General features: G+C 42.4%; 2 protein-coding genes across 4 annotated transcripts; one reads left to right on the top strand and one right to left on the bottom strand.

The window, feature by feature from the left end:
- The first annotated feature begins 927 nt into the window (after positions 1-927).
- On the top strand, positions 928-16,792 carry pfas (phosphoribosylformylglycinamidine synthase). 2 transcript variants are annotated; one of them, XM_020631866.3, is made up of 28 exons: positions 928-1,085; positions 2,972-3,094; positions 3,241-3,376; positions 3,577-3,682; positions 3,844-4,036; positions 5,053-5,158; positions 5,507-5,647; positions 6,613-6,737; positions 6,819-6,947; positions 7,098-7,235; positions 7,845-7,973; positions 8,068-8,141; positions 8,214-8,370; positions 8,479-8,540; positions 8,949-9,110; positions 9,648-9,884; positions 9,966-10,196; positions 12,171-12,351; positions 12,430-12,513; positions 12,658-12,813; positions 13,143-13,262; positions 13,380-13,525; positions 13,611-13,818; positions 14,004-14,092; positions 15,291-15,405; positions 15,509-15,658; positions 15,739-15,879; positions 16,047-16,792. In XM_020631866.3, the coding sequence occupies exons 2-28, from the start codon at positions 2,974-2,976 to the stop codon at positions 16,355-16,357; spliced, it is 3,948 nt and encodes a 1,315-aa protein (XP_020487522.2). In that variant the 5' UTR covers positions 928-1,085; positions 2,972-2,973; the 3' UTR covers positions 16,358-16,792. The 2 variants fall into 2 exon arrangements, with proteins under 2 accessions (XP_020487522.2, XP_065812089.1); XM_065956017.1 differs by lacking the exons at positions 928-1,085; positions 2,972-3,094; positions 3,241-3,376; positions 3,577-3,682 and adding an exon at positions 4,256-4,281 and having other exon boundaries at positions 3,924-4,036.
- On the bottom strand, positions 15,029-20,256 carry si:dkey-183n20.15 (RING-HC_RNF170 domain-containing protein). Of its 2 annotated transcripts, XM_029276982.2 has the most exons (7): positions 20,238-20,256; positions 19,361-19,450; positions 18,895-18,997; positions 18,550-18,628; positions 18,356-18,429; positions 18,143-18,250; positions 15,029-17,153 (listed from the first exon to the last, which is right to left on the bottom strand). In XM_029276982.2, the coding sequence occupies exons 2-7, from the start codon at positions 19,384-19,386 to the stop codon at positions 16,842-16,844; spliced, it is 702 nt and encodes a 233-aa protein (XP_029132815.1). In that variant the 5' UTR covers positions 19,387-19,450; positions 20,238-20,256; the 3' UTR covers positions 15,029-16,841. The 2 variants fall into 2 exon arrangements, with proteins under 2 accessions (XP_029132815.1, XP_020487526.1); XM_020631870.3 differs by lacking the exon at positions 20,238-20,256 and having other exon boundaries at positions 19,361-19,592.
- Between the last annotated feature and the right edge of the window lie 96 nt (positions 20,257-20,352).

The following is a 20,352-nucleotide window of genomic DNA, read 5'->3' as shown; positions in this document are numbered from 1 at the left end:
CATTGTTATATTATCTACAAAGACCCAACATGAATCCATCATGAGCACAGCACTAAGCAACATTTAGCACAGTAATAGAGGCAAACTTACTGTAAGAGGCAAAAATCTTAAGCACAACAAGACTCATGTACAGCCATATGCTGAAACTGTATTGGGCCTGGAAAGTGGGGTAGAGGGAGATGCAGGAAGAAGGACAGGGACAAACAGAGCAACAACAATGAATACGATTTATAGCTGCAATGTTTGTAATAATGTTAATATATGTGTAGTATTAGCATTAACAACCAAGTATGATAATGTACTGATCGGTTATTAACATGATGATGAACCAGGGGGGACTACTTCTTTTAATTATAGAGGTTCAAGTTCAGCAGCTCTAAGAATCACTTTAATATTTACATTAATGATAATAGATGAAAGGCTAATATAGATCGTTGTAGTAATTGGAGTCGAGTCTTATGGTATTATTGCCATTTCCTGTTTTATTTTGTACTTCCTTTTGTCTTCTGTCTTTCAGATTCTGTTTCCCTGCCCTGATAGTGAGTCTCATGATCTTGATTGTCTGTGTAATCTGTCCTTAAGAACTATCTGTGACAGTGAAACCTGTAGTGTCAAAATTAGGAAATCAAAAGAAAATCAATAGCCACCTATATGTGTGTATTTATAACTATATATTTACTCTTCATGTACCTTTTAATTGAGTGCTTATAAGACATATTGTATCCAGTTTATTTATATACTGCGTTGTATCTTCGGTTTACTGAAGCGCATTGCATTCAAATAAAAAATAATTATCGTAATGATCTCATAATTTCCAGATAATGAGTCTAATTATTTTTTCTTTGGCGATAGCATTGCGCCTCCATATCGGTTCAATCTTTCGCAACCGTATGACAATTTAAGATCAGTCGCGCATGCGCACACAGCGAAGGTAGTCCCACGTGGATGCGTAGGTCCGTGCAAGCTTCCCCTCGGTTCACACTGACCTCCTCTCAGTTCAGACCTACAGTAGGAGAAGAAGGAGCTGAGTTGTGTGTTGCGGGACTAAACCTCTCTGATCAACCTCTGAAGCTGCACACTGAACCGTAAGTGAAGCTAATGATGCTAACTAGCTCCCTGCTAACTCTAAAACCTGGTAGCCACTTAGCATTTACATGTTAATGAAGTCAGCTGGGAGAAACACCGCGGAATAGAGTGTGTGTGTGTGTGTGTGTGTGTGTGTGTGTGTGTGTGTGTGTGTGTGTGTGTGTGTGTGTGTGTGTGTGTGTGTGTGTGTGTGTGTGTGTGTGTGTGTGTGTGTGTGTGTGTGTGTGTGTGTGTGTGTGTGTGTGTGTGTGTGTGTTGTTTAAGTCTAACAGAAAGCTCCTGACCTGCAGAGTGTGACCTGCAGCATGCACACAATCAATGAACCGACTATCAGCAGACTGTGTGTGTCATTTTAATCAAGCTGAAAAGTTTTCTGTGTAATCTGATTTATTGAAAGTTTATTTTTCATCTTAAATCATACAATTACATTATAACTTTAAACACTAAGGAACATCTAAGGAATACATATTTTTAATTTGGGCTGCATTACCAATTTTTGTTACATATTGCTCCTTTTTCTGACTTTTTCAGCTCATGTTTGTTTGCACATGCAAATGTTTTAATTGAAGATTAATTGATGGGTTTGATCATCTTGATTGATCTGTCAGGCAGAGTATGCTGCAATTGACCAATCAAAATAAAAGATTTAACAGAAATTAAATATGATGCTTTAGGGCCGGGCAATTAATCAAAAGTTAATTGAAACCAACATTCAGAAACTCTGACCGACGTAATCTTGCCCATGTCAATTATTTAAATTATTTTCAGGGCAGAGTCCTGGACGACACGTCCAATCCGAAGCAATGTCCTTCGTTTGGACACATTTTGTCTTTAGGGAAGACGACGCCGAACATAAAGAAGTCAAATGTAAACACTGCAGACAAACTGTTTTGTAGACGTTCATTTCTGCTATGCTTTGATTTCTGTTTGAAATATTCAATACATAACAAAATAGTAAATCAGATATGATTTAATAGTTGAGTATATTTACAGTAGAGACCATGTCAGTGAACTATGAGGGCAAAAACAAATAATCGTTCCTTAATCGTAATCGAGGTAAAATGATCATTAATCGAGATATTGATTTCAGGTCGTATCGCCCAGCTCTATGATAATCTCTTATGTACTTATCTGATTATTGATCAGTGTTATCAATCAGTTTAAAGGTTTGTGTCTCAGCTGATCAGTAAAAAATATTTGTTAAAGGTCCCATATTATGCTTTTTCTGGTTTTATATGCTCTTTAGTGTGTTTTCCATGTGTCCTGTACATGTTTAGGCTCATCTATGTGCAAAAATTCAAAGTCCGCAGAAACGCGGCTTCTCCTACGTCCTCCTGTTAGCTGTAGCATTAGCTGCATGTAACGCTCGGTTCTAGCCCCCCTCGATAAAAATGTGTCAGTCCGACGTCATTGTCAGTGTGAGATCACTGATCTAAGCCCATTGGCTTGTTGTGGCAAGTCCAGCAGCTCATGTTGAAATTTCCGAGACGAGTGCTGAGCAACTGACCAATAACGACAGAGCGGATCAGCAGACCAATCAGAGCAGACTTGGCCCACGTGGGGTCTAACAGTGTGGGCTCAACAGAGTGTAGCTGACAGACTCAGAGCGTAGAGGGAGCAAGGAGGAGCAGTACATGAAAACAGACACTTTTTTCAGACTTTAGCTATTGTGAACGTACAAAAGTAGATACATAGATTAAATATACGAACCCCAAAAAGGGCAGAATATGGGCTCTTTAAATCCTCTGATTTAGAGGATCAATACCGATCAATGTCATTGATAGATGATGTCATTGGTAGATTATCTCATTGATTATAATTGATTCTCTGCAGCTGATCCTGGTGAGGTTCTGTGAATAATCCTATTGATCCATCTGTCTGTTAGTCATGGCTGTCGTCAGGTTCTACAGTCCTGAAGCTGTGAAGGGGCGGAGCTTACAGAGGGTGAATAAGCTCCACCCCCAGCTGTCAATCCTCTCTGAGCTGTGCTACAATGTAGAGCTGACAGGTAAGTGAGTGATGTCATCAACTACAATGAGCATATGTACCAATGTTGTCTGTTTTTGATGGTATGAATCTGTTATTGACTGTATTGAAATTTTATTGATGGTACTTATCTGTTTTTTATCTCCTATTGATGGTATTGATCATCAGGCTGTGAGGTTCTGAGTCCTGAACAGAAGCTGGTAATGCTTTGGTTGTTGCGGCGCCCCCTGCAGGCCGAGCCGCTGTCCGAGGAGCCAAACTTGACGGAGCGGGAGGGGGGGACTCTGGTGGAGATTGGGCCCAGGTACTGTGATTGATCACCTGCATCAGTTAAAGGAATTTGAGCTGATCAGAATAATTGATGTCTATAGTATTATAAAAAAAAAAGTCTGATCGGAGTTTAAAGAAGCAGTTTGGAATAATTCTTGATCACTGATGTTTGAGTGACAGATTAAAAACAAGAAGACCAACAGGAACTGTTATTTTTCTTTCTCTGGTGTCCAGGTTGAACTTCTCGACTGCCTGGTCCACAAACACCGTCTCCATCTGCCACAGCGTTGGCCTCGATTACATCACAAGAGTTGAGCTGTCCCGCAGGTTTCTCATCAAGGTAAACACACACACACACACACACACACACACACACACACACACACACACACACACACACACACACACACACACACACACACACACACACACACACACACACACACACACACTCATATTCAAATAAAAACTCTGTTCTGATTGGTGTGTGTGTTTGTGCAGACAAGGGACGGGTCAAGTTTGAGCGATGAAGACGTGAAGAAGCTGACTGAGTGTCTCTATGACAACATGACTGAATGTATCTACAAACATCCCATAACCTCCTTTGCCGTGGAAACCAAACCTCAGCAGGTGTTTGAGGTGAACATCGTTGGGCGGGGCCGAGCGGCGCTGGAGGAGGCAAACGACCAGCTTGGTGAGAGTTCAGTTTTTGTTTAGCTACTCTTCATCTTTAACTATTCTAATTGTTCTCCATGTTAACCTTTTCTTATCCTCCTCATCTCCTCCTTTTCCCCTCCTCTTCATCTTTATCTTCTTACTCTCCTTTTAGTCTCCTCTTCTTCCTCCCTTCTTTTCCTCTTTTTCCCTTCTCTTCTCCCCCTCTTTTCGTCTTCACCTTCTCTTCTTCCTTCAGCTGCCTTTGAGCTCACTGCTGCCAAGGTAATGATGTCACATGATGTCACATGATGTCACATGGCGCATGATGTTATAACTTGATTGAAATCACAGGAGAGGAGTGATGCTTCTGATTATCTCCTACATGCACGTGTGTGAGTGTGTTTAAGAGGGTCGCTCTGACACTCCTCATGGTAATCAGCATGATACAAGAAGCTTTGCCACTAAAGTCGACCAAACTTTGATAGTTGTTAAAAAAATAAAAAAAAACGCTTGATGGGTGTATACCCACTGAAAAGTGGCGTTTTCCGCTGTAGGAACATGCAACAGGCGACGTAGCCTCAATTAATGCACCTGATTGGATAAACGCGGGCTAATCCGGCCGGTCCCTGGACTCGAGCTCTGGTCTATTCTTGTCCGGCAAGAAAATGCACTGCATGACTGCCTCTCAGACTCTGCATAGGATGAATAGAAAGCGTTGAGACGCTATCTGTCATCGGAACCAGTGGAGCGGTACAGTTAAGCTTAATCCGTTAGCTGTCTAGCTCTTCAAAGGATTCATTTTAAGTTCCGACTTTCGACACACAATATCACAGCTTACTGTGAATTTTTTTATGGGGATAAAATGTGGACCAAAAAAAACTATTATTGATTGCAATTGTTTTGTAACTGATTATTATTTATTTAACGAGCACACATTTACTCGAATACTCACTTACATCCTTAGTACAAAGTGTATTGTTGTGTGCTGTTTTATAGTAAGTGGTTGTGCATTGAGTTTGTTGTTGTGTATAAAGTGTATTGTTGTGTGTTCAGGTTTGGCCTTTGACCAATGGGATCTGGACTTCTACACCTCGATGTTCCAGAAGATTCAGAGAAACCCGACAAGCGTTGAGTGCTTCGACCTCGCCCAGTCCAACAGGTCTGTGACATCATCTTTCTCGTGTGTGTGTGTGTGTGTGTGTGTGTGTGTGTGTGTGTGTGTGTGTGTGTGTGTGTGTGTGTGTGTGTGTGTGTGTGTGTGTGTGTGTGTGTGTGTGTGTGTGTGTGTGTGTGTGTGTGTGTGTGTGTGTGTGTGTGTGTGTGTGTGTGTGTGTGTGTGTGTGTGTGTGTGTGTGTGTGTGTGTGTGTGTGTGTGTGTGTGTGTGTGTGTGTGTGTGTGTGTGTGTGTGTGTGTGTGTGTGTGTGTGTGTGTGTGTGTGTGTGTGTGCGTGCGTGTGGTCATATGGCTCAGGTGTGGGATGTCAAGTTGCTCATGTGTGTGTCACAGTGAGCACAGTCGTCACTGGTTCTTCAGAGGTGTGATGGAGGTCGATGGCAAGGAGCAGCAGGATACGCTGTTCAGCCTCATCATGGAGACACAACGACACAGCAACGATAACAACGTCATCAAGTTCAGCGACAACAGCAGGTACACCCATGTGTGTTTGTGTAATATACAATATGTCTGTAATGTTGGCTCATACCCAACTAAAGACTTACATAGTCAAACCTGATTCGTCAACTGATCGTTGACACGAAATAAACCACATCATTGAACTATTTGTGTTCAAGACTTGGAATAAAAATGTATTCTATGATGAGACTTGATCCATTCTTTTCCTCACTCAAGTCAGCATCAAGTTGACCTTTATAACAATATTACACAAACTGACAGCTCGTGTTTGTGTGGATTCAACCAACACAGCCGCCACAAACTACGCATCTGTCAGACCACCAACAAACAAACTTAGTTTTTTCTGTCTATTGATTTACCATTTGACAATTTACTGACCGTTCCCCATCATAATATTCAATCAAAAGGGAGTCCCCACGGTCCAATTCCAGAGACAGATTTAATCCAAACACAATACATCCATAAAGATCCAGGATTGCCTCAAATTTACCTCCGTTGTTTTGCTGACTGTTTGATGACACCTCATTCTGTCAATCAGGGCCAACTACACCATTTACAGCCTATCACAGCTTGGGTTGAAAGGAGGCGCCTGCCCCTGTTCTGACGGCCAATTGCATTCGTCTGTGCCGATGACTGACATTTCTACTGGCCAATTAAATTCTCAAAACATGGAGATGCTGCTTCTATCATTGTTTTGGGGGATTTCTTCTTCCACACGCTAAGGAGATTGATTTAAAATTTTAAAGGTTTTCAGAACTGCATTATAAATATTAGTAAGGTGATATTTATACCAAGATAGACATTAAACATCACCCATATAGCATGAATTTAATTATTCTTGTAGACTGTGAGACTGGCAGACAACTGGATCTGATGAACAAATCGTCAAATTCCCCCTAGTGTAATTTATTATGTATGCGTGTGTTATGTATCATGTGTGTGTGTGTGATGTATTGTGTGTGTAATTTTGATGTGTTCAGCGGTATCCGCGGAGTGGAGCTAGAGTTTGTTTATCCTGAGGATCCTTCTCGAGCGAGTCCGTATGAGACTCGGACCTCACAGAGACACGTCATCTTCACTGCAGAGACGCACAACTTCCCGACAGGTCAGTGCTCACACACACAAACAAACACCGACAGAGATTGTGTTGTTTTGTAAACAGCCCTCACCTGTCCCTGACCTGCAGGTGTGGCCCCGTTCAGTGGAGCGACCACAGGGACAGGAGGTCGTATCCGAGACGTGCAGAGTGCAGGGAGGGGGGGACACGTCATCGCTGGAACAGCAGGATACTGCTTTGGAAACTTGCACATCCCAGGTGAGCCAATGAGATGCTTCACCTGAGGTGTGAGTCGTCATTGATTGTTGTGATTCTTCATGAGTTCTCTGATACTGTAAGCAGTTGTGTGTGATAGTTAACAGTTATCTTTAAGTCGTGTGTGCGGTCTCCTCCATGTGCTCTCTGCAGGTTATGTCCTCCCCTGGGAGTCAGAGGGGGATGGATGGGACTACCCCCCCAGCTTTGCTCCGCCCCTGCAGGTAGCCATTGATGCTAGTAATGGAGCCTCGGATTACGGCAACAAGTTTGGAGAACCTGTTCTGTCAGGTAGGAACCCAACAGTTAAAATGACATTAAACTTTCTATAAAACAAATGAATCAGATTTACATGAGGGCCAGCATGTCGCTTTGTTGATTTATTTTTCATGGTATGTTCCTTCAACCGTGCGCCTCTAAGAACGTCAAGGCTGTGCACAGGGTACCCTGTTGGACATTTCTATTGTCAACAGGTTTAAACTACGGACATTTCTTTTCACAGGTTGTTAATACAGACGCACTATTATGTAGAACATGTTCAGATGACAAATTTCAATAAAAACTGGTTTACGTTTCAGAAAAACTTTTTTTTTAAGGGTTATATTAAAGAAAAACTTTTTTCCCCCCCCAGGAATCTTTATTTAGGCATGTTTACAGTATATGAAGGACAAACTTTATAAAATACAGGTTTATATTTCAGAAAATGTTTATTTAAAGCACTTTTAGATTCAAACCTTATTATTCATTGTTGAGTGCTTATCAGTACCTTATTCTACATCAACTCTGTGACTTCCTATTCCTAAGTCCTGCTTCATCTCTCTTTACAACTAAAATAAACAATCAGGAATCATTAGTTTTTATCTGCTCATTCATCGATCTAGTATTTATCCCTTCTTTTAGGTTTTGCTCGTTCTTTTGGTTTGCGGCTGCCTAACGGGGAGCGGCGAGAATGGATCAAACCAATCATGTTCAGTGGCGGTCTCGGTTCCATTGAAGACACTGATGTAAAGAAGGAGGCTGCAGAGATTGGTGAAGTTTAAAAAAAATGGTGACTTGTGTTTATCCAAAAGAAGCGCTTTATCTCCATACGGATATATGACTCTCTGCTCCTCTCCTCCATCAGGAATGGAGGTGGTGAAGATCGGAGGGCCAGTGTACCGGATTGGCGTTGGGGGAGGGGCAGCGTCCTCTGTGCAGGTGTGTAGTAAATCTCTCTTGGACCGGATGTGGTTCAAAAGACACTGCTTCTAACTCCTTTCTGTTCTGCAGGTACAGGGAGATAACTCAAGTGACAGAGACCTGGGGGCGGTGCAGAGAGGAGACGCAGAGATGGAGCAGAAGATGAATCGCGCTCTCAGGGCATGTCTCGAAAGGAGAGGCGGGAACCCGATCTGCAGCATCCATGACCAGGGGGCGGGAGGAAACGGTAGCACAGCTCTCCTCAGGGTTCATGTACAGCTCAGATGATCAGTTCAGATTTAATATTAACTTATTAAAATTAAATATTGATATATTTCTATTTCATTCTGATCAGGTAACGTGCTAAAGGAGCTCAGTGAGCCTGCAGGAGCTGTGATTTACTGCAGCAGATTCAAGGTTTGAAAATATACATACATTCTGCTGTTTCTCTCTCTTTGCCTTCATCACTCTGTATATATTTATTTCTCTCTCTGTTTATATTTATCAAATTCAAATAAGCTTTAATGCAAAAGTGAACACTGCCTTACAGTGACTGGGAAGTGCAAAACAAAATGACAAAGTGTGAAACACTATTACAAAATTTTAAACAAATTTACATTTAAAAAAACATATTTACTTTTTATAAAACCAAAACATTTTTTCCAAGGACAAAAAACATTGATAAATTTAATATATATATTATCTTTTTCCTTTTATAGCTTAGCATAAATTGAGCTCTGTTCATATTTCTTTCTCCGGTTACTTTTTATTCCCTCTCTGTTTTCGTCATCTCTTTTATTTCTCTGTTTACTTCTCTGTTTGCAGAAAGGAGACCCCACCCTGAGCGTGCTGGAGCTGTGGGGGGCAGAGTATCAGGAGAGCAACGCTCTTTTGCTTCGCCCATCGGATCGATGCTTTCTGGAGCGTGTCTGTCAGAGAGAGAAGTGTCCTGTCGACTTTGTAGGAAACATCAGCGGAGACGGAAAGGTAGATCCTGATCCGTCTGTGATTCACTGAGCTCAAGATCTTCAAAGACAAAGACTCAAAGTGTCTTTTCATGTTTCAGAATGCAATCAATCAATTCACAATGTAACTGGAATTCATTTTATTGTTGTTCTGTTAGAAAAAGAGATGGTTTAGGTAGGAAATATTCATGTTGTATGTTCAATTACTTCAGGTCAGCTGTGGTCTATCACTGTCTCACATGGCATGTGTCACAGAGTAGCTGACCGATATGTAAATAGGGCACTCTGCTGGCCATAGGCAGGATTAGTGCTACCAGTGTAAGACATATTTACTAAATTGAAATGGTGTATGACTGGCGAACATAATAGACATCATCAGCACTTATTGCGGAAATTTAGCCAATGCCACGTTTTATGCTCATATCGGCCGATTTAAAGGCTGAAACGATATATATCATTCGTGTCCTAATAATTATCAATTAAAGCAGTGATTCTGTGATTATCAAAACATGATCGTAAAAAAACACGTTCAGACTCTGTGTGTATTTTTCTCCCTCAGATCGTTCTGGTGGATGATGAGAGGTGCAGTGATGATGCAGCAGACAGGGGGCGCTGTCCTGTAGACCTGCAGCTGGACTGGGTTTTGGGGAAGATGCCTCAGAAACGGTTTGAGTTGCAGCGTTCGACCCCCGTCCTCAAGCCACTTGTACTTCCTTCTGGTCTGACTGTCAGAGACGCTTTGGAGCGAGTCCTCCGCCTGCCCGCTGTGGCATCCAAACGTTATCTGACCAACAAGGTGTGTTTATAACCTGTAACCCTGAAGGCCCTGTAGTCCCTTTGTGTAGACCCTCTGTGACTATCCCTGTCCTCCTTCCAGGTGGACCGGTCTGTGACAGGGCTGGTTGCCCAGCAACAATGTGTGGGTCCTCTTCACACCCCGTTGGCAGATGTTGCTGTGGTTGCTCTGTCACCTTTCAGCCTTAAGGGTGCAGCGACTTCCATTGGGGAGCAACCAATCAAAGGGCTGCTGTGTCCCGCTGCAGGGGCTCGCATGTCTGTGGGAGAGGCTCTTACCAATCTGGTCTTTGCCAGAATCACAGCTCTGAAGGTAAGAATCTGCAACTTTCAGTCCAGACACCTGAAACATGGCTGGCCAGATATGGCTCAACATGATCATCAACCAATTACTTTATTCAATCAACCAATAAGCAATGCAATCAGTCAGCCAATCAGCAACTACATCAGTCAGCGAATAAGCAACATGGGAAATCAGCCAATTGGCAACTAGATCAATCAACCGATCAGCAACATAATCAAACAACCAATCAATTTAATGATTTAATTTTCATATATTATATTGAATGCTGAGTTTTGGCTCTAAAGTTGTTGTATTTTTTATTAATTATTACCTGGGAATGTTCTCCCTGGACATTAAAGATCTTCAGCTTAGAAAATATGTTCATGGAACATCTGGAATTGTAAGGTTTAATTTGCAATGACACAGAATGAAGCCATGCAGTAATACATTTTGTCGCATCACATTCAGTTAGTTATGGATATAATCAAACCCTCCCTTCTCTCTCCTCTGGCTCTTACCTGTTTGTTTGTTTCTGGTTTAACTGACAGGCTTTATTTTTATATCATTCCCACAGTAAGACAAAAGACACAGCATCTGTATGTTTGGTCTTAAAGGGATGCTTCACCCATTTGCAGTAAGCTTTGTATCATTAGAAACCTGGTAGTATTTTTGAATGGTCGTGCATCCCGCCCTCATTTTCCCCTGAGATGGGAAATCTTTGTATTTCTGAGTCTGAAAAGCAGCTTCCAGTGACGCAAAATTATGATTTTTGCGTCACTGGAAGCTGTTGCGGTTAGCAGGGTGAAACTACAACGCTAGTTCCTCATATTTTCGACCACTGAAGCTGCAGACCAATCACAGATCAGTGGGTGGGAACTCACTCCCAGAATCGAAACTAAAAGTCCGCCATATTGCTTGGAAGCTATGCTAACAGGCTCTATGGAAAGCTGATAATGGCGAAGCCGCCACGACACAAGACCGCCGGCTGCTGCCAGCTCAGCAGCAGAGACATGATGCCTGCCTCTCGGCGGCGGTGAGGACGAGGAACTGGGGTCGGCTCAACCCGGGGTGGACTGGTAGTGTTGGTACTCTCACTGTTTGTCGATGGACACAGAAATAGAGTCTGTTTTCTGACAGGAATTTCGAAGATCAATTCTGGAAGAAAGCTCTGAATCAGTTGAGGAAATGACCTCATGTGTTGAAGTAAATATGTCTGTAAATGTTTTTATTAATATATTTCTACTGCTATATTGTATGTTTTGGAGAAACTGTATCGATCTAATTCCCCTCTGGGATTAATGAAGTATTTCTGATTCTGAACTAGAGGACCTTAGTGGGAGTGGCCTGCGGTGCTGTGCATTCTGGGATTTGGTGTCTTTCATCCACATGAGCCAAAAAGACACTTTCTGCCTTTTCACGGCCAAGAAGGCACCAACTTCAACATTTATTTCATATTTCTACTACATATATGACCCAATGTCAATACAGAGTCATGTTTCCATGGGTGAAGTATCCCTTTAATATCCCGAAAAGTCAGTTTGACACGGCTTGTTTTAACAAAACAAAGCTTATCTGTCTCTAGGTATTTATGACATATCAAACTTTTAAAAAACTGAAGTGAAGATTGTCAAACCTTATTATAGCTCCTGATAATTCTGCTGACATCATCAGTATCACTGTTACAGTTGTTCTGTGTATAACATTAGAAAATAACCAAAAGCACTGACTGTTGGACGGATGGCAGAGTCAATATATTAATTAATCTCAGAATAAACAGAAATTCAGTATTTTTCTGCAGCATCCCTGTCAATCAGTGCAGCAGCAGTGATGTTTTTAACCTGATGAGTAAAGAGACGTTATGTCTCTGTTTCCTCAGAGAAACACGAAGTCTGGTGAGCTTTCTTTGTGGTTTACCTCTCACGTACAGAACTCTCAGGATCCTTTTTTCAGGATTCAGGAAAAATCTAAATCCAGCTGTAAAGGTCATGTGTTTGTGTGTTTTAGGATGTGAAGTGCAGCGGTAACTGGATGTGGGCGGCTAAGCTGCCAGGTGAAGGGGCATGTCTTTGGGATGCCTGTAAAGCCATGTGTGAGGTCATGAGTCAGCTGGGCATTGCCATCGACGGTGGGAAAGACTCTCTGAGTATGGCAGCCCGGGTCGGCAGTGAGACAGTCAAAGCTCCAGGTATACAAACTGTCTGTCTGTCTGTCTGTCTGTCTGTTAACCTATCTCGCTCTCTCACTCTCTCTCTCTCTTCTTCAGGTGCTCTTGTTATATCAGCTTATGCTGTTTGTCCTGACATCACAGCCACGGTCACACCTGACCTCGAGAACCCGGATGGACAAGGTGTTACATGCATATACACACACACACACACACACACACACAAGATCACAAATGTGCACACTGTTATTAGAAAGACAGAAGACAGAAAAACATTCCCACATAAATCATGTCACATGTCTCGTCTCTCGTGCCTCTGTGTCCTAGGCGTGTTGCTGTGGGTCCCACTAAGTCCAGGTCTAATGCGGTTGGGAGGTTCTGCTCTGGCTCAGGTCTTTGGTCAGCTTGGGGACGTCTGTCCTGATCTGGATCAGCCGGAACTGTTGACCTCCTGTTTCACCACCATGCAGTCGCTGATTCAAGGTCAGTCTCTACCTTCAGCTGTGTACAAACTGCCCACTGTTTGTTGAACTGTATATGATCACTATGAGATCCAAAATGTGAAAATCTGTTCATGCAGCTCAGAGTGATCAGCCAGCGGCACAGCATCTCTCTCGCTCTCTCTCTCTTTATCTCTTTCACTCTCCATCCACATGTGGGCAGTTGTTTATAACTTGCTATAGTTATGCCTCTTTTCAGCTTCAGACTCTCTGCAGGTTGGATGATTACTTTGCTGTTTTCATATTCTGTTTCATGGACATTATCGATTGTGTATATATTGGGGTGACATCAAAAGTTTCCTCGTGTTTCAGAACGTCTTCTGAGCGCAGGACATGACATCAGCGATGGAGGGCTCATTTCCTGTATGCTGGAGATGGCGTTTGCAGGAAACCGAGGGATTGACGTGGAGCTGATGTCAGATGGAGCCGAAGGTTTCTTTAAAATACACCTGCAGGAATCCCACTGTGTGTGTGTGTGTGTGTGTGTGTGTGTGTGTGTGTGTGTGTGTGTGTATCTATTTGTTTACATGTGTTTGTGTGTGTGTGCAGTGATGGAGCTGCTGTTCAGCGAGGAGCTTGGATTGGTACTCGAGGTTTCTCATCATCACGTTCAGACCGTGTGTCAAAGATTCACTGATGGTGGTCTTCAATGTCATCGTGTCGGCAGAACCGTTGGCTTTGGGCCGCAAGCTGAGGTGAGACGTGCACCTGAAGGTGAATCTTGGGTGTTCTCAGGTGTGGTGGGGATGTTGACTGTGATGTGTTCCTCTGCTGTTTTAGGTCAGAGTCCGTGTGGACGGACAAGAGTTGCTTAAAGCATCTCTACCTGAGCTCCGAGGATTGTGGGAGGAGACCAGTTTCCAGCTGGAGTGCCTTCAGGCCAATGAGACGTGTGTAAGACAAGAAGAGGCAGGGCTAGCCAAGAGGACAGAACCCTTCTTCAAACTGACCTATGACCCCTCAGAAACACCCATCATCAGGGAGCCGAGTGAGAGCGACACAGATTTATTTTCTTAGGCAGATTGTTTACTTATGAAGTGTTATCTCTGACCCATGTTAACAAGCTAAAAAATTATTTGTTATTTTGATCTGACTGAAGATTCCAGCTATGAAAAATACAATTCAGAATAAATAAGAGTTTTTCTTTTTTAATAATTTGTGTGTACGTTGCAGGTGTTCTTCCTCGTGTCGCCGTGATCAGAGAGGAAGGAAGCAATGGAGACAGAGAGATGTCTGTGTCTCTGCACATGGCCGGCTTTCAGGTTCTTGTATAATTATTATTATTTTGATTTTGTCATGTTTTTGTTTTTTTTATTGACAAAAACTCTCAGTTTTGTGTCATAACTTGAGGTTGACCTGAAGTTTCATGTCATTCAAACAGGTTCAGCCTCCTCACACTTAAAGTATTTGTTCAAAAATAAATTCAGTGAGCGATGACCGAAGTTCTTTTTATCTCCTACTGAAAAGACCAAAAAATTCAAATTGACATGAAATAGCTTGAGCCTGCTGTCATTGACCTTTGACTCGTCCTTTTCCAATTGCACCATGAGCGTCAACTTATAGACCTGCAGGGGAGCACACAAAATAAATGACAAATAAAATGCAGGAAAAATGAACAAATATGGCTTTCAGTCTGGCATTAAACTCATTTTCAGGAGGAGCTGTATGTGTGAATGCGAACAGCCAAAATTTGCCCAGAGTTTCTCCTGCCAGCACCCCGGTATTTTTTCCGATTTGAAGTCCGACTGAGCTGATGTGAGAACGCAGCAGGATATTATCAGGATAATTCACCTCAAGCAAGTATCAGGGGTAATGTAGTTTATGCCCTATGACCAGTGCACGGAGTAAGCCTGTATGCACGAGACCACTACGATCTCCGTTCATGTAGTTAAACAGCTGCATTATGTTTACTGTTCCTCATATTCTTCTCCGTTCTTGTGTTGATAGTGTGATTCTGTTGAAAAACACATTAAAACAAAAGCAAATATTTCAATTGTAGCATTGTTGCTTTTCATATACTTCCTTTTTTTTTTTTTACGTCACCACTTGCCTCAGGAGACTCCCCTCTCCCGTCTGACAGGGATAGTTTCCCGCTGTGAGGTGCATATGTGAACCGACGGGTCAGGAACATTTCAGGAGCGGTCCTCCTGTAATCAGCTAGAGTGCATATGTGAAAACAGCTAAAGTATGCAAATAAGAAACTGCAAATGGTTTATTTTTATTGTGTATTTTGTTCCCTCTTGTGGTACTTATTCTTTCTAATATTGTTGTTTTTGTTATTATTATTATTATTATTATTATTGTCAAGTTTGGCTCAGATATACTGAGCTGTGTGAGTTTGCATGAAAACATTAAAGTTCTTGAATAATGTGTACAGTGATTTTTATTTTAGATCTGTTTCTTCGCCAGAGAGTCCATCAGGGGTATAGCCTTAAAGTGTGTCTGTGTGTTTGTCTGTAGGTTTGGGATGTTACCATGCAGGATGTGTGTTCTGGTTCTGTGACTTTGGACCCTTTCAAAGCAATCGTGTTTGTTGGAGGATTCAGCTACGCAGACGTGCTGGGGTCCGCTAAAGGTAGACACACACACACACACACACACACACACACACACACACACACACAGACTGATATTCTGATTAATGTCTGTAACTATCTCTCACTCTTTTTCTTCATAAGGTTGGGCAGCAGCTGTTGCTTTTAACTCCAAAGCGAAGGCGGAGTTTGAAGGTTTCCGTCGTCGTGACGACACACTGAGTCTGGGCGTGTGCAATGGCTGCCAGCTGCTCGCCCTTTTGGGCTGGGTGGGTGAGAAAGATGAGGGAGCAGGTGAGACTAAGAGCACCAGAACTGACATGATAAAGGCAAGTAGGGCAGCAGTTTTTGACTGTTTTTTGATTGGTCCTCAGGCGGTGACGTCGTTCTGACCCACAATCAGTCTGGAAGGTTTGAGTCCCGCTTCGTGAGTGTCGGGATCCAGGAGTCCCCGTCAGTCTGGCTCAGAGGCATGCAGGGCGCTGCTCTGGGAGTCTGGGTCGCACACGGAGAAGGTGAGTCTATCAGAATCGCACCTGAACAACAACAGGTGACTGGAGTCACACCTGAGCACGGACAGGTGACAGGGCACTGAATCACACCTGACTGGTGTTAACTCTCCAGGTAAAAGGGTAAATCAAAGAAATAATCTAATTAATCTACCCTTTACGTGTTCTCACAGGTCTGATGCAGTTCCGGGACTCCCAGGCTCAGGACCGGATTACGTCAGGTGGGCTGGCCCCCCTTCGTTACCTTGATGACCAGGGTCTGCCCACTGAGGAATATCCTCTGAACCCTAACGGCTCCCCTGGGGGTGTGGCTGGGCTCTGCTCCCAGGACGGCAGACACCTGGCCATGATGCCGCACCCAGAGCGCTGCACCCTGAGCTGGCAGTGGCCTTGGGCTCCCAGGGGCCTCAGAGCGTCCCTCACACCTTCACCATGGTTACGCATGTTTGAGAACGCAGCTGCCTGGTGCAGAAACTCACCATGAGAGTTTGTGTGTTTGTTACTGAAGTTTATAACCCTTGTCTACTGATGTCATACAACTAAACTGTCACTATGTTCTTTTACTTATTAGTACTGTGTGTATGTATGTAGTATTATTTTAGTACTGTGTATAGAATAATACTAGTGCTGTGTTTAGTATTATCATTGTACTGTGTGTAGTAATATTGTTGTATAAATCAATCACAGAAAACATACTTTGTGATAAACTGGTGATATATAAACACAAAAGTAAATAAATATGTTTAACAAATAAAAAATAAATTATAGGATACAAAGGATGAAATAACATCACAGTGCACACTAGAAAATTCATCAAAATGAATCAATGTTAACCTAAACATTAAATTGTACTAATGTCAAAACAGGATATTAACTATTAATATTGATAAACCCATTAAACTACTGGCATTATATTTGACATCAGTTTCCAACGTCAGGTCTCTGGTTCATTATTGTCCTGAGGTCAGTCACTCTGACCCCCTCTCTCCTCCTGTGTCTGGCTCTATCTGCTGATTGATGTTGATAACACAGAGCAGGAGCAGGATGACCACCGCCAGGTCGTCCAGGACCCCCAGCAGTCCGCAGAGGGAGGAGAGTGTCTCCAGAGGGGCTGTGGGTGAGGAGGGGGGCTCCAGGGAACAGGAGGCGAAAGACACCAGCGTCCGCACACAGCAGAGAGCCACTCTGAACAAGAACAGCCACACCAGTCCTCCCATAGTGCCCAGGCCCCGGACCAGTACGTGCAGGAGTAGGGGGGCATCGCACAGGTAGTCTGTCACCTGTAGCGGAGGGGTTAGTGTTCAGGTGAGAAGAACAAACCAAACCTAGCGTGACGCAACACTGAACATTCATATTGATAAAAAATTTATATCAGAATCATATTGGAGTTTATTGCCAAGTACGTTTACACATACAAGGAATTTGATTTAAAGTTAAAATTTACTTTATTGATCCCGCAAGGGGAAATTCAGTTTTTACACTCTGCAAGTCATGCACAAACAGGCTCCTATGGACATGCGCTGATGGAGAGATGTCAGAATGACGGAGCCGCCCCCGGCAGGCGCTCCTGAGCAGGTGGTGGGTAGAGGGTCTTGCTCAAGGGCACCTCAGCAGTGCTCAGGAAGTGATCTGGCACCTCTCCAGTGCCCAACCCAAGTCCTACAGACTGAGCTACTGCCACTGGTTTATTGGTGCTAAACAATTAACAAGGAAATAAAGCAGAACTATCTCTGGATTCAATTTATTCAGTTTAAATATTACTTTTGTTTTATTGAAGCTCGGCTGCAGCACTGAAGTCACCCTACAAAGGTAACTTAACAGGTTAAAGTTTATTCATTAAAGTGACTGAAGGAGAGCGATTTGTGAAAACACTCTCTTTGTCGTGCTATCAGGTGATTAAGTGGGAGGAGTTTAAACTTGAGCCCTTTATGCATTCATGTTCAGAACAGAAAATCCCTCAGGTAACATTACAAATGCTTTCACAGAGAAAACATTCACCTTTCCAGTGATCTAAATCTGTCAGGCTATTGGAGAAATCTGCACCAGCTGACGTGTAAAGAAAATCCCTGAGAAGAGTTTCTAATTACACTTTTGATTCAGAAAGAAGTGACTTCTGTCTGAAGGTTACCAACCTTCCTCATAGAAATACTTTGTTTTCATGTTATAAAGAATCAGTTTGGATTCCTGTCTGAAGGTTACAGACTGTCTTCTTAAAAATATTTGTTCTTGTTGTAAAGAGCCAAAGTTTAGATTTTTACTTGTTACTGACCCTCCTTTGAGTTCCAGAATAACGTTTGTTGTAGTCTGTTATTTCCAGAAGGACTTCCTTTGACTGGCGGTCTGATCTTTCGCTGAATAGATGACACAACACGCTGACCTGCAAAATCCCAACACAATCAGAAACACATTCAGAACACAATCAGAAAAACTGTTTTCACACTCAGTGAGATCATAATTTTGAAATATGTCAGTGGTAGGCTACCTTCTGTCTGCACAGAGGGCAGCTGACGGCGTCCAACCAGGAGCCATGTCTCCAGTATGCCATCAGACAGGGAGCTGAACAACAACACATCAGTCATCAGTTCTATCAAATATTGATCAAGATCATAAATAAATTAATACAAGTAATGAATTTTCAAAAACTGTCTCAGTGGTCATGTGTGTCGACTCTCGTACCACAGAACAGGTGACCACAGTTGGTCTGGACAGGGAAGCTGGCAGTCTGCAGGCAGACCGGACATGACTGATTGGAGTCCTGAAAAGGTGACGACAAAGACAAAGTTACTCATCTGAGAGGTGAAAAACAAGAACAGAGAAAAATTCCAGAAGCTTTAAAATATTGTTTTCTGAAATGTTCAGGATTGAAGTATTTGATTAATAAAACACAGCAGGTGTTTCAGGTCCAGGTGTGCCATTCTTCAGGTGAACGGATTATTTTCATAACCAGACTGACCCACATTAAAGTAATCATCATCATCCCACAGGTGTGTCCTAAACTGATTGTTATGTTTATTGCCTTACCTGCTGGCAGCTCAAACATGATGCTGACTGCTCAGGTGTGCACGTCACAGGTCTGGATGACCACAGATGACCTGCAGGACTATCAGGGAGTGTACAGTCCTGTCTGCAATGTGACACCAAGGCAACAATTATGAACCCATCTTATTTAGCCTTGTATATATTAGTGTTTTTTCTTATATTATGTTTATATTTAATGTTTAACTTTGTACATCGAGCGCACAGTTGCTGAAGACAAATTCCTTGTGTGTAAGCATACATGGCCAATAAAGCTGATTCTGATTCTGATAAACACAGCATAACTGCTGGAGAAACACAACTCGCAACAGGTGACATAAAAGGCACTTCTGTTCTGTTGTCATAGTGAAAGTTCAGCTGAAACTCACCTGGAACCAAATGTAGACTCACTTTGACATAGAGCAGACTCACTTACTCAAAACAGACAACCCAAGACATAAAGCAGACTCACCTGTACATGGCTCTTTGTTGGTGCATGGCAGATGTAAAACAGGTGAACTGTGTGTGACAGGAGGAAGTGAAGTGCAGACTGACAGCATCACTGTACAACATAAAGTGGAGCGACTGTTAATGATTAACTTCATCCTTTAAAATTTGCTTCTGTCCTCCTGTTAACGATCACATCATTACACCCATTGAACACTCCAATGGATACAGAACTGCATTAAACTCTTTGTACCAGACACTGTGATGTAGTGTTATTGTAAAACATATTTAAATCATAACTTGTAAAATCAGACCCCACCCCCCATCCAAAATCTGGCCACAGGAAACTATTTGACTATTTGGGTCACATGACTGTATCAGAGCAAAGCAGGACAGATCCTCCCACACTTTGTTTAAGTAGGTTAGATTCTGACCTGTCAATCATTTACCTGGGTTAACTCTGCAAGCAGCCTAGCCTCACATAACTATGACATTTAATCTGTGATACATTATTATTATTATTATTATTATTATTATTACAATATAACTGTGCTACATTATTATAGTAGTATTACATTATCACGGTGCCACAATTTACATTATTATTACATTATTTCTATGCTACATTATCAGGTTTTTATTAGAATAGGACTGTGTCTCATTTTATGTATTTTTTTTAAATTAGCCTACTGGCCCAGAAACAACATTCATTCAATTACTCCTCCATTGCTCATACAAATTAGTTCAATCACCAAATGACACAAAATAAAGCAAAAACCTTTGTAAAAAAAAAAAAAAAAGACAGACAGATAGATTTCCTTAGACTTGATTGGTTGATTGGTTTATTAATTGATTGATTGATTGACATCGGATAAACTTCTGTTTGCTTACAGCAGACTCACCTCAGACAGCAGCTTTAGGAGGGTTCAGGTCATCTAAAAATAGCAAGGTCAGTCAGTGGGAGGAGCAGGGCGATAAATAGGTGAGCTCCTGCAGATGTGTTAAGTCCAGGGTCAA

Source organism: Labrus bergylta, chromosome 6, assembly GCF_963930695.1.
Source record: "Labrus bergylta chromosome 6, fLabBer1.1, whole genome shotgun sequence".
Lineage (NCBI taxonomy): Eukaryota > Metazoa > Chordata > Actinopteri > Labriformes > Labridae > Labrus > Labrus bergylta.
The sequence above is the reverse complement of the archived record's forward strand: the minus strand, read 5'-3'. Positions and strand labels throughout refer to the sequence as shown.

Excerpts from the sequence above, each read along its gene's own strand:
- pfas (XM_020631866.3), top strand. The coding sequence starts at position 2,974 with ATGGCTGTCGTCAGGTTCTACAGTCCTGAAGCTGTGAAGGGGCGGAGC. Across the intron at positions 6,948-7,097 it reads TGGAAACTTGCACATCCCAG|GTTATGTCCTCCCCTGGGAG; the intron begins GTGAGCCAATGA and ends TGCTCTCTGCAG. Across the intron at positions 7,236-7,844 it reads TGGAGAACCTGTTCTGTCAG|GTTTTGCTCGTTCTTTTGGT; the intron begins GTAGGAACCCAA and ends CCCTTCTTTTAG.
- si:dkey-183n20.15 (XM_020631870.3), bottom strand. The coding sequence starts at position 19,461 with ATGTTGTACAGTGATGCTGTCAGTCTGCACTTCACTTCCTCCTGTCAC. Across the intron at positions 18,629-18,894 it reads CATGTTTGAGCTGCCAGCAG|GACTCCAATCAGTCATGTCC; the intron begins GTAAGGCAATAA and ends TCACCTTTTCAG. Across the intron at positions 17,154-18,142 it reads ATTCTGGAACTCAAAGGAGG|GTGACAGACTACCTGTGCGA; the intron begins GTCAGTAACAAG and ends CCTCCGCTACAG.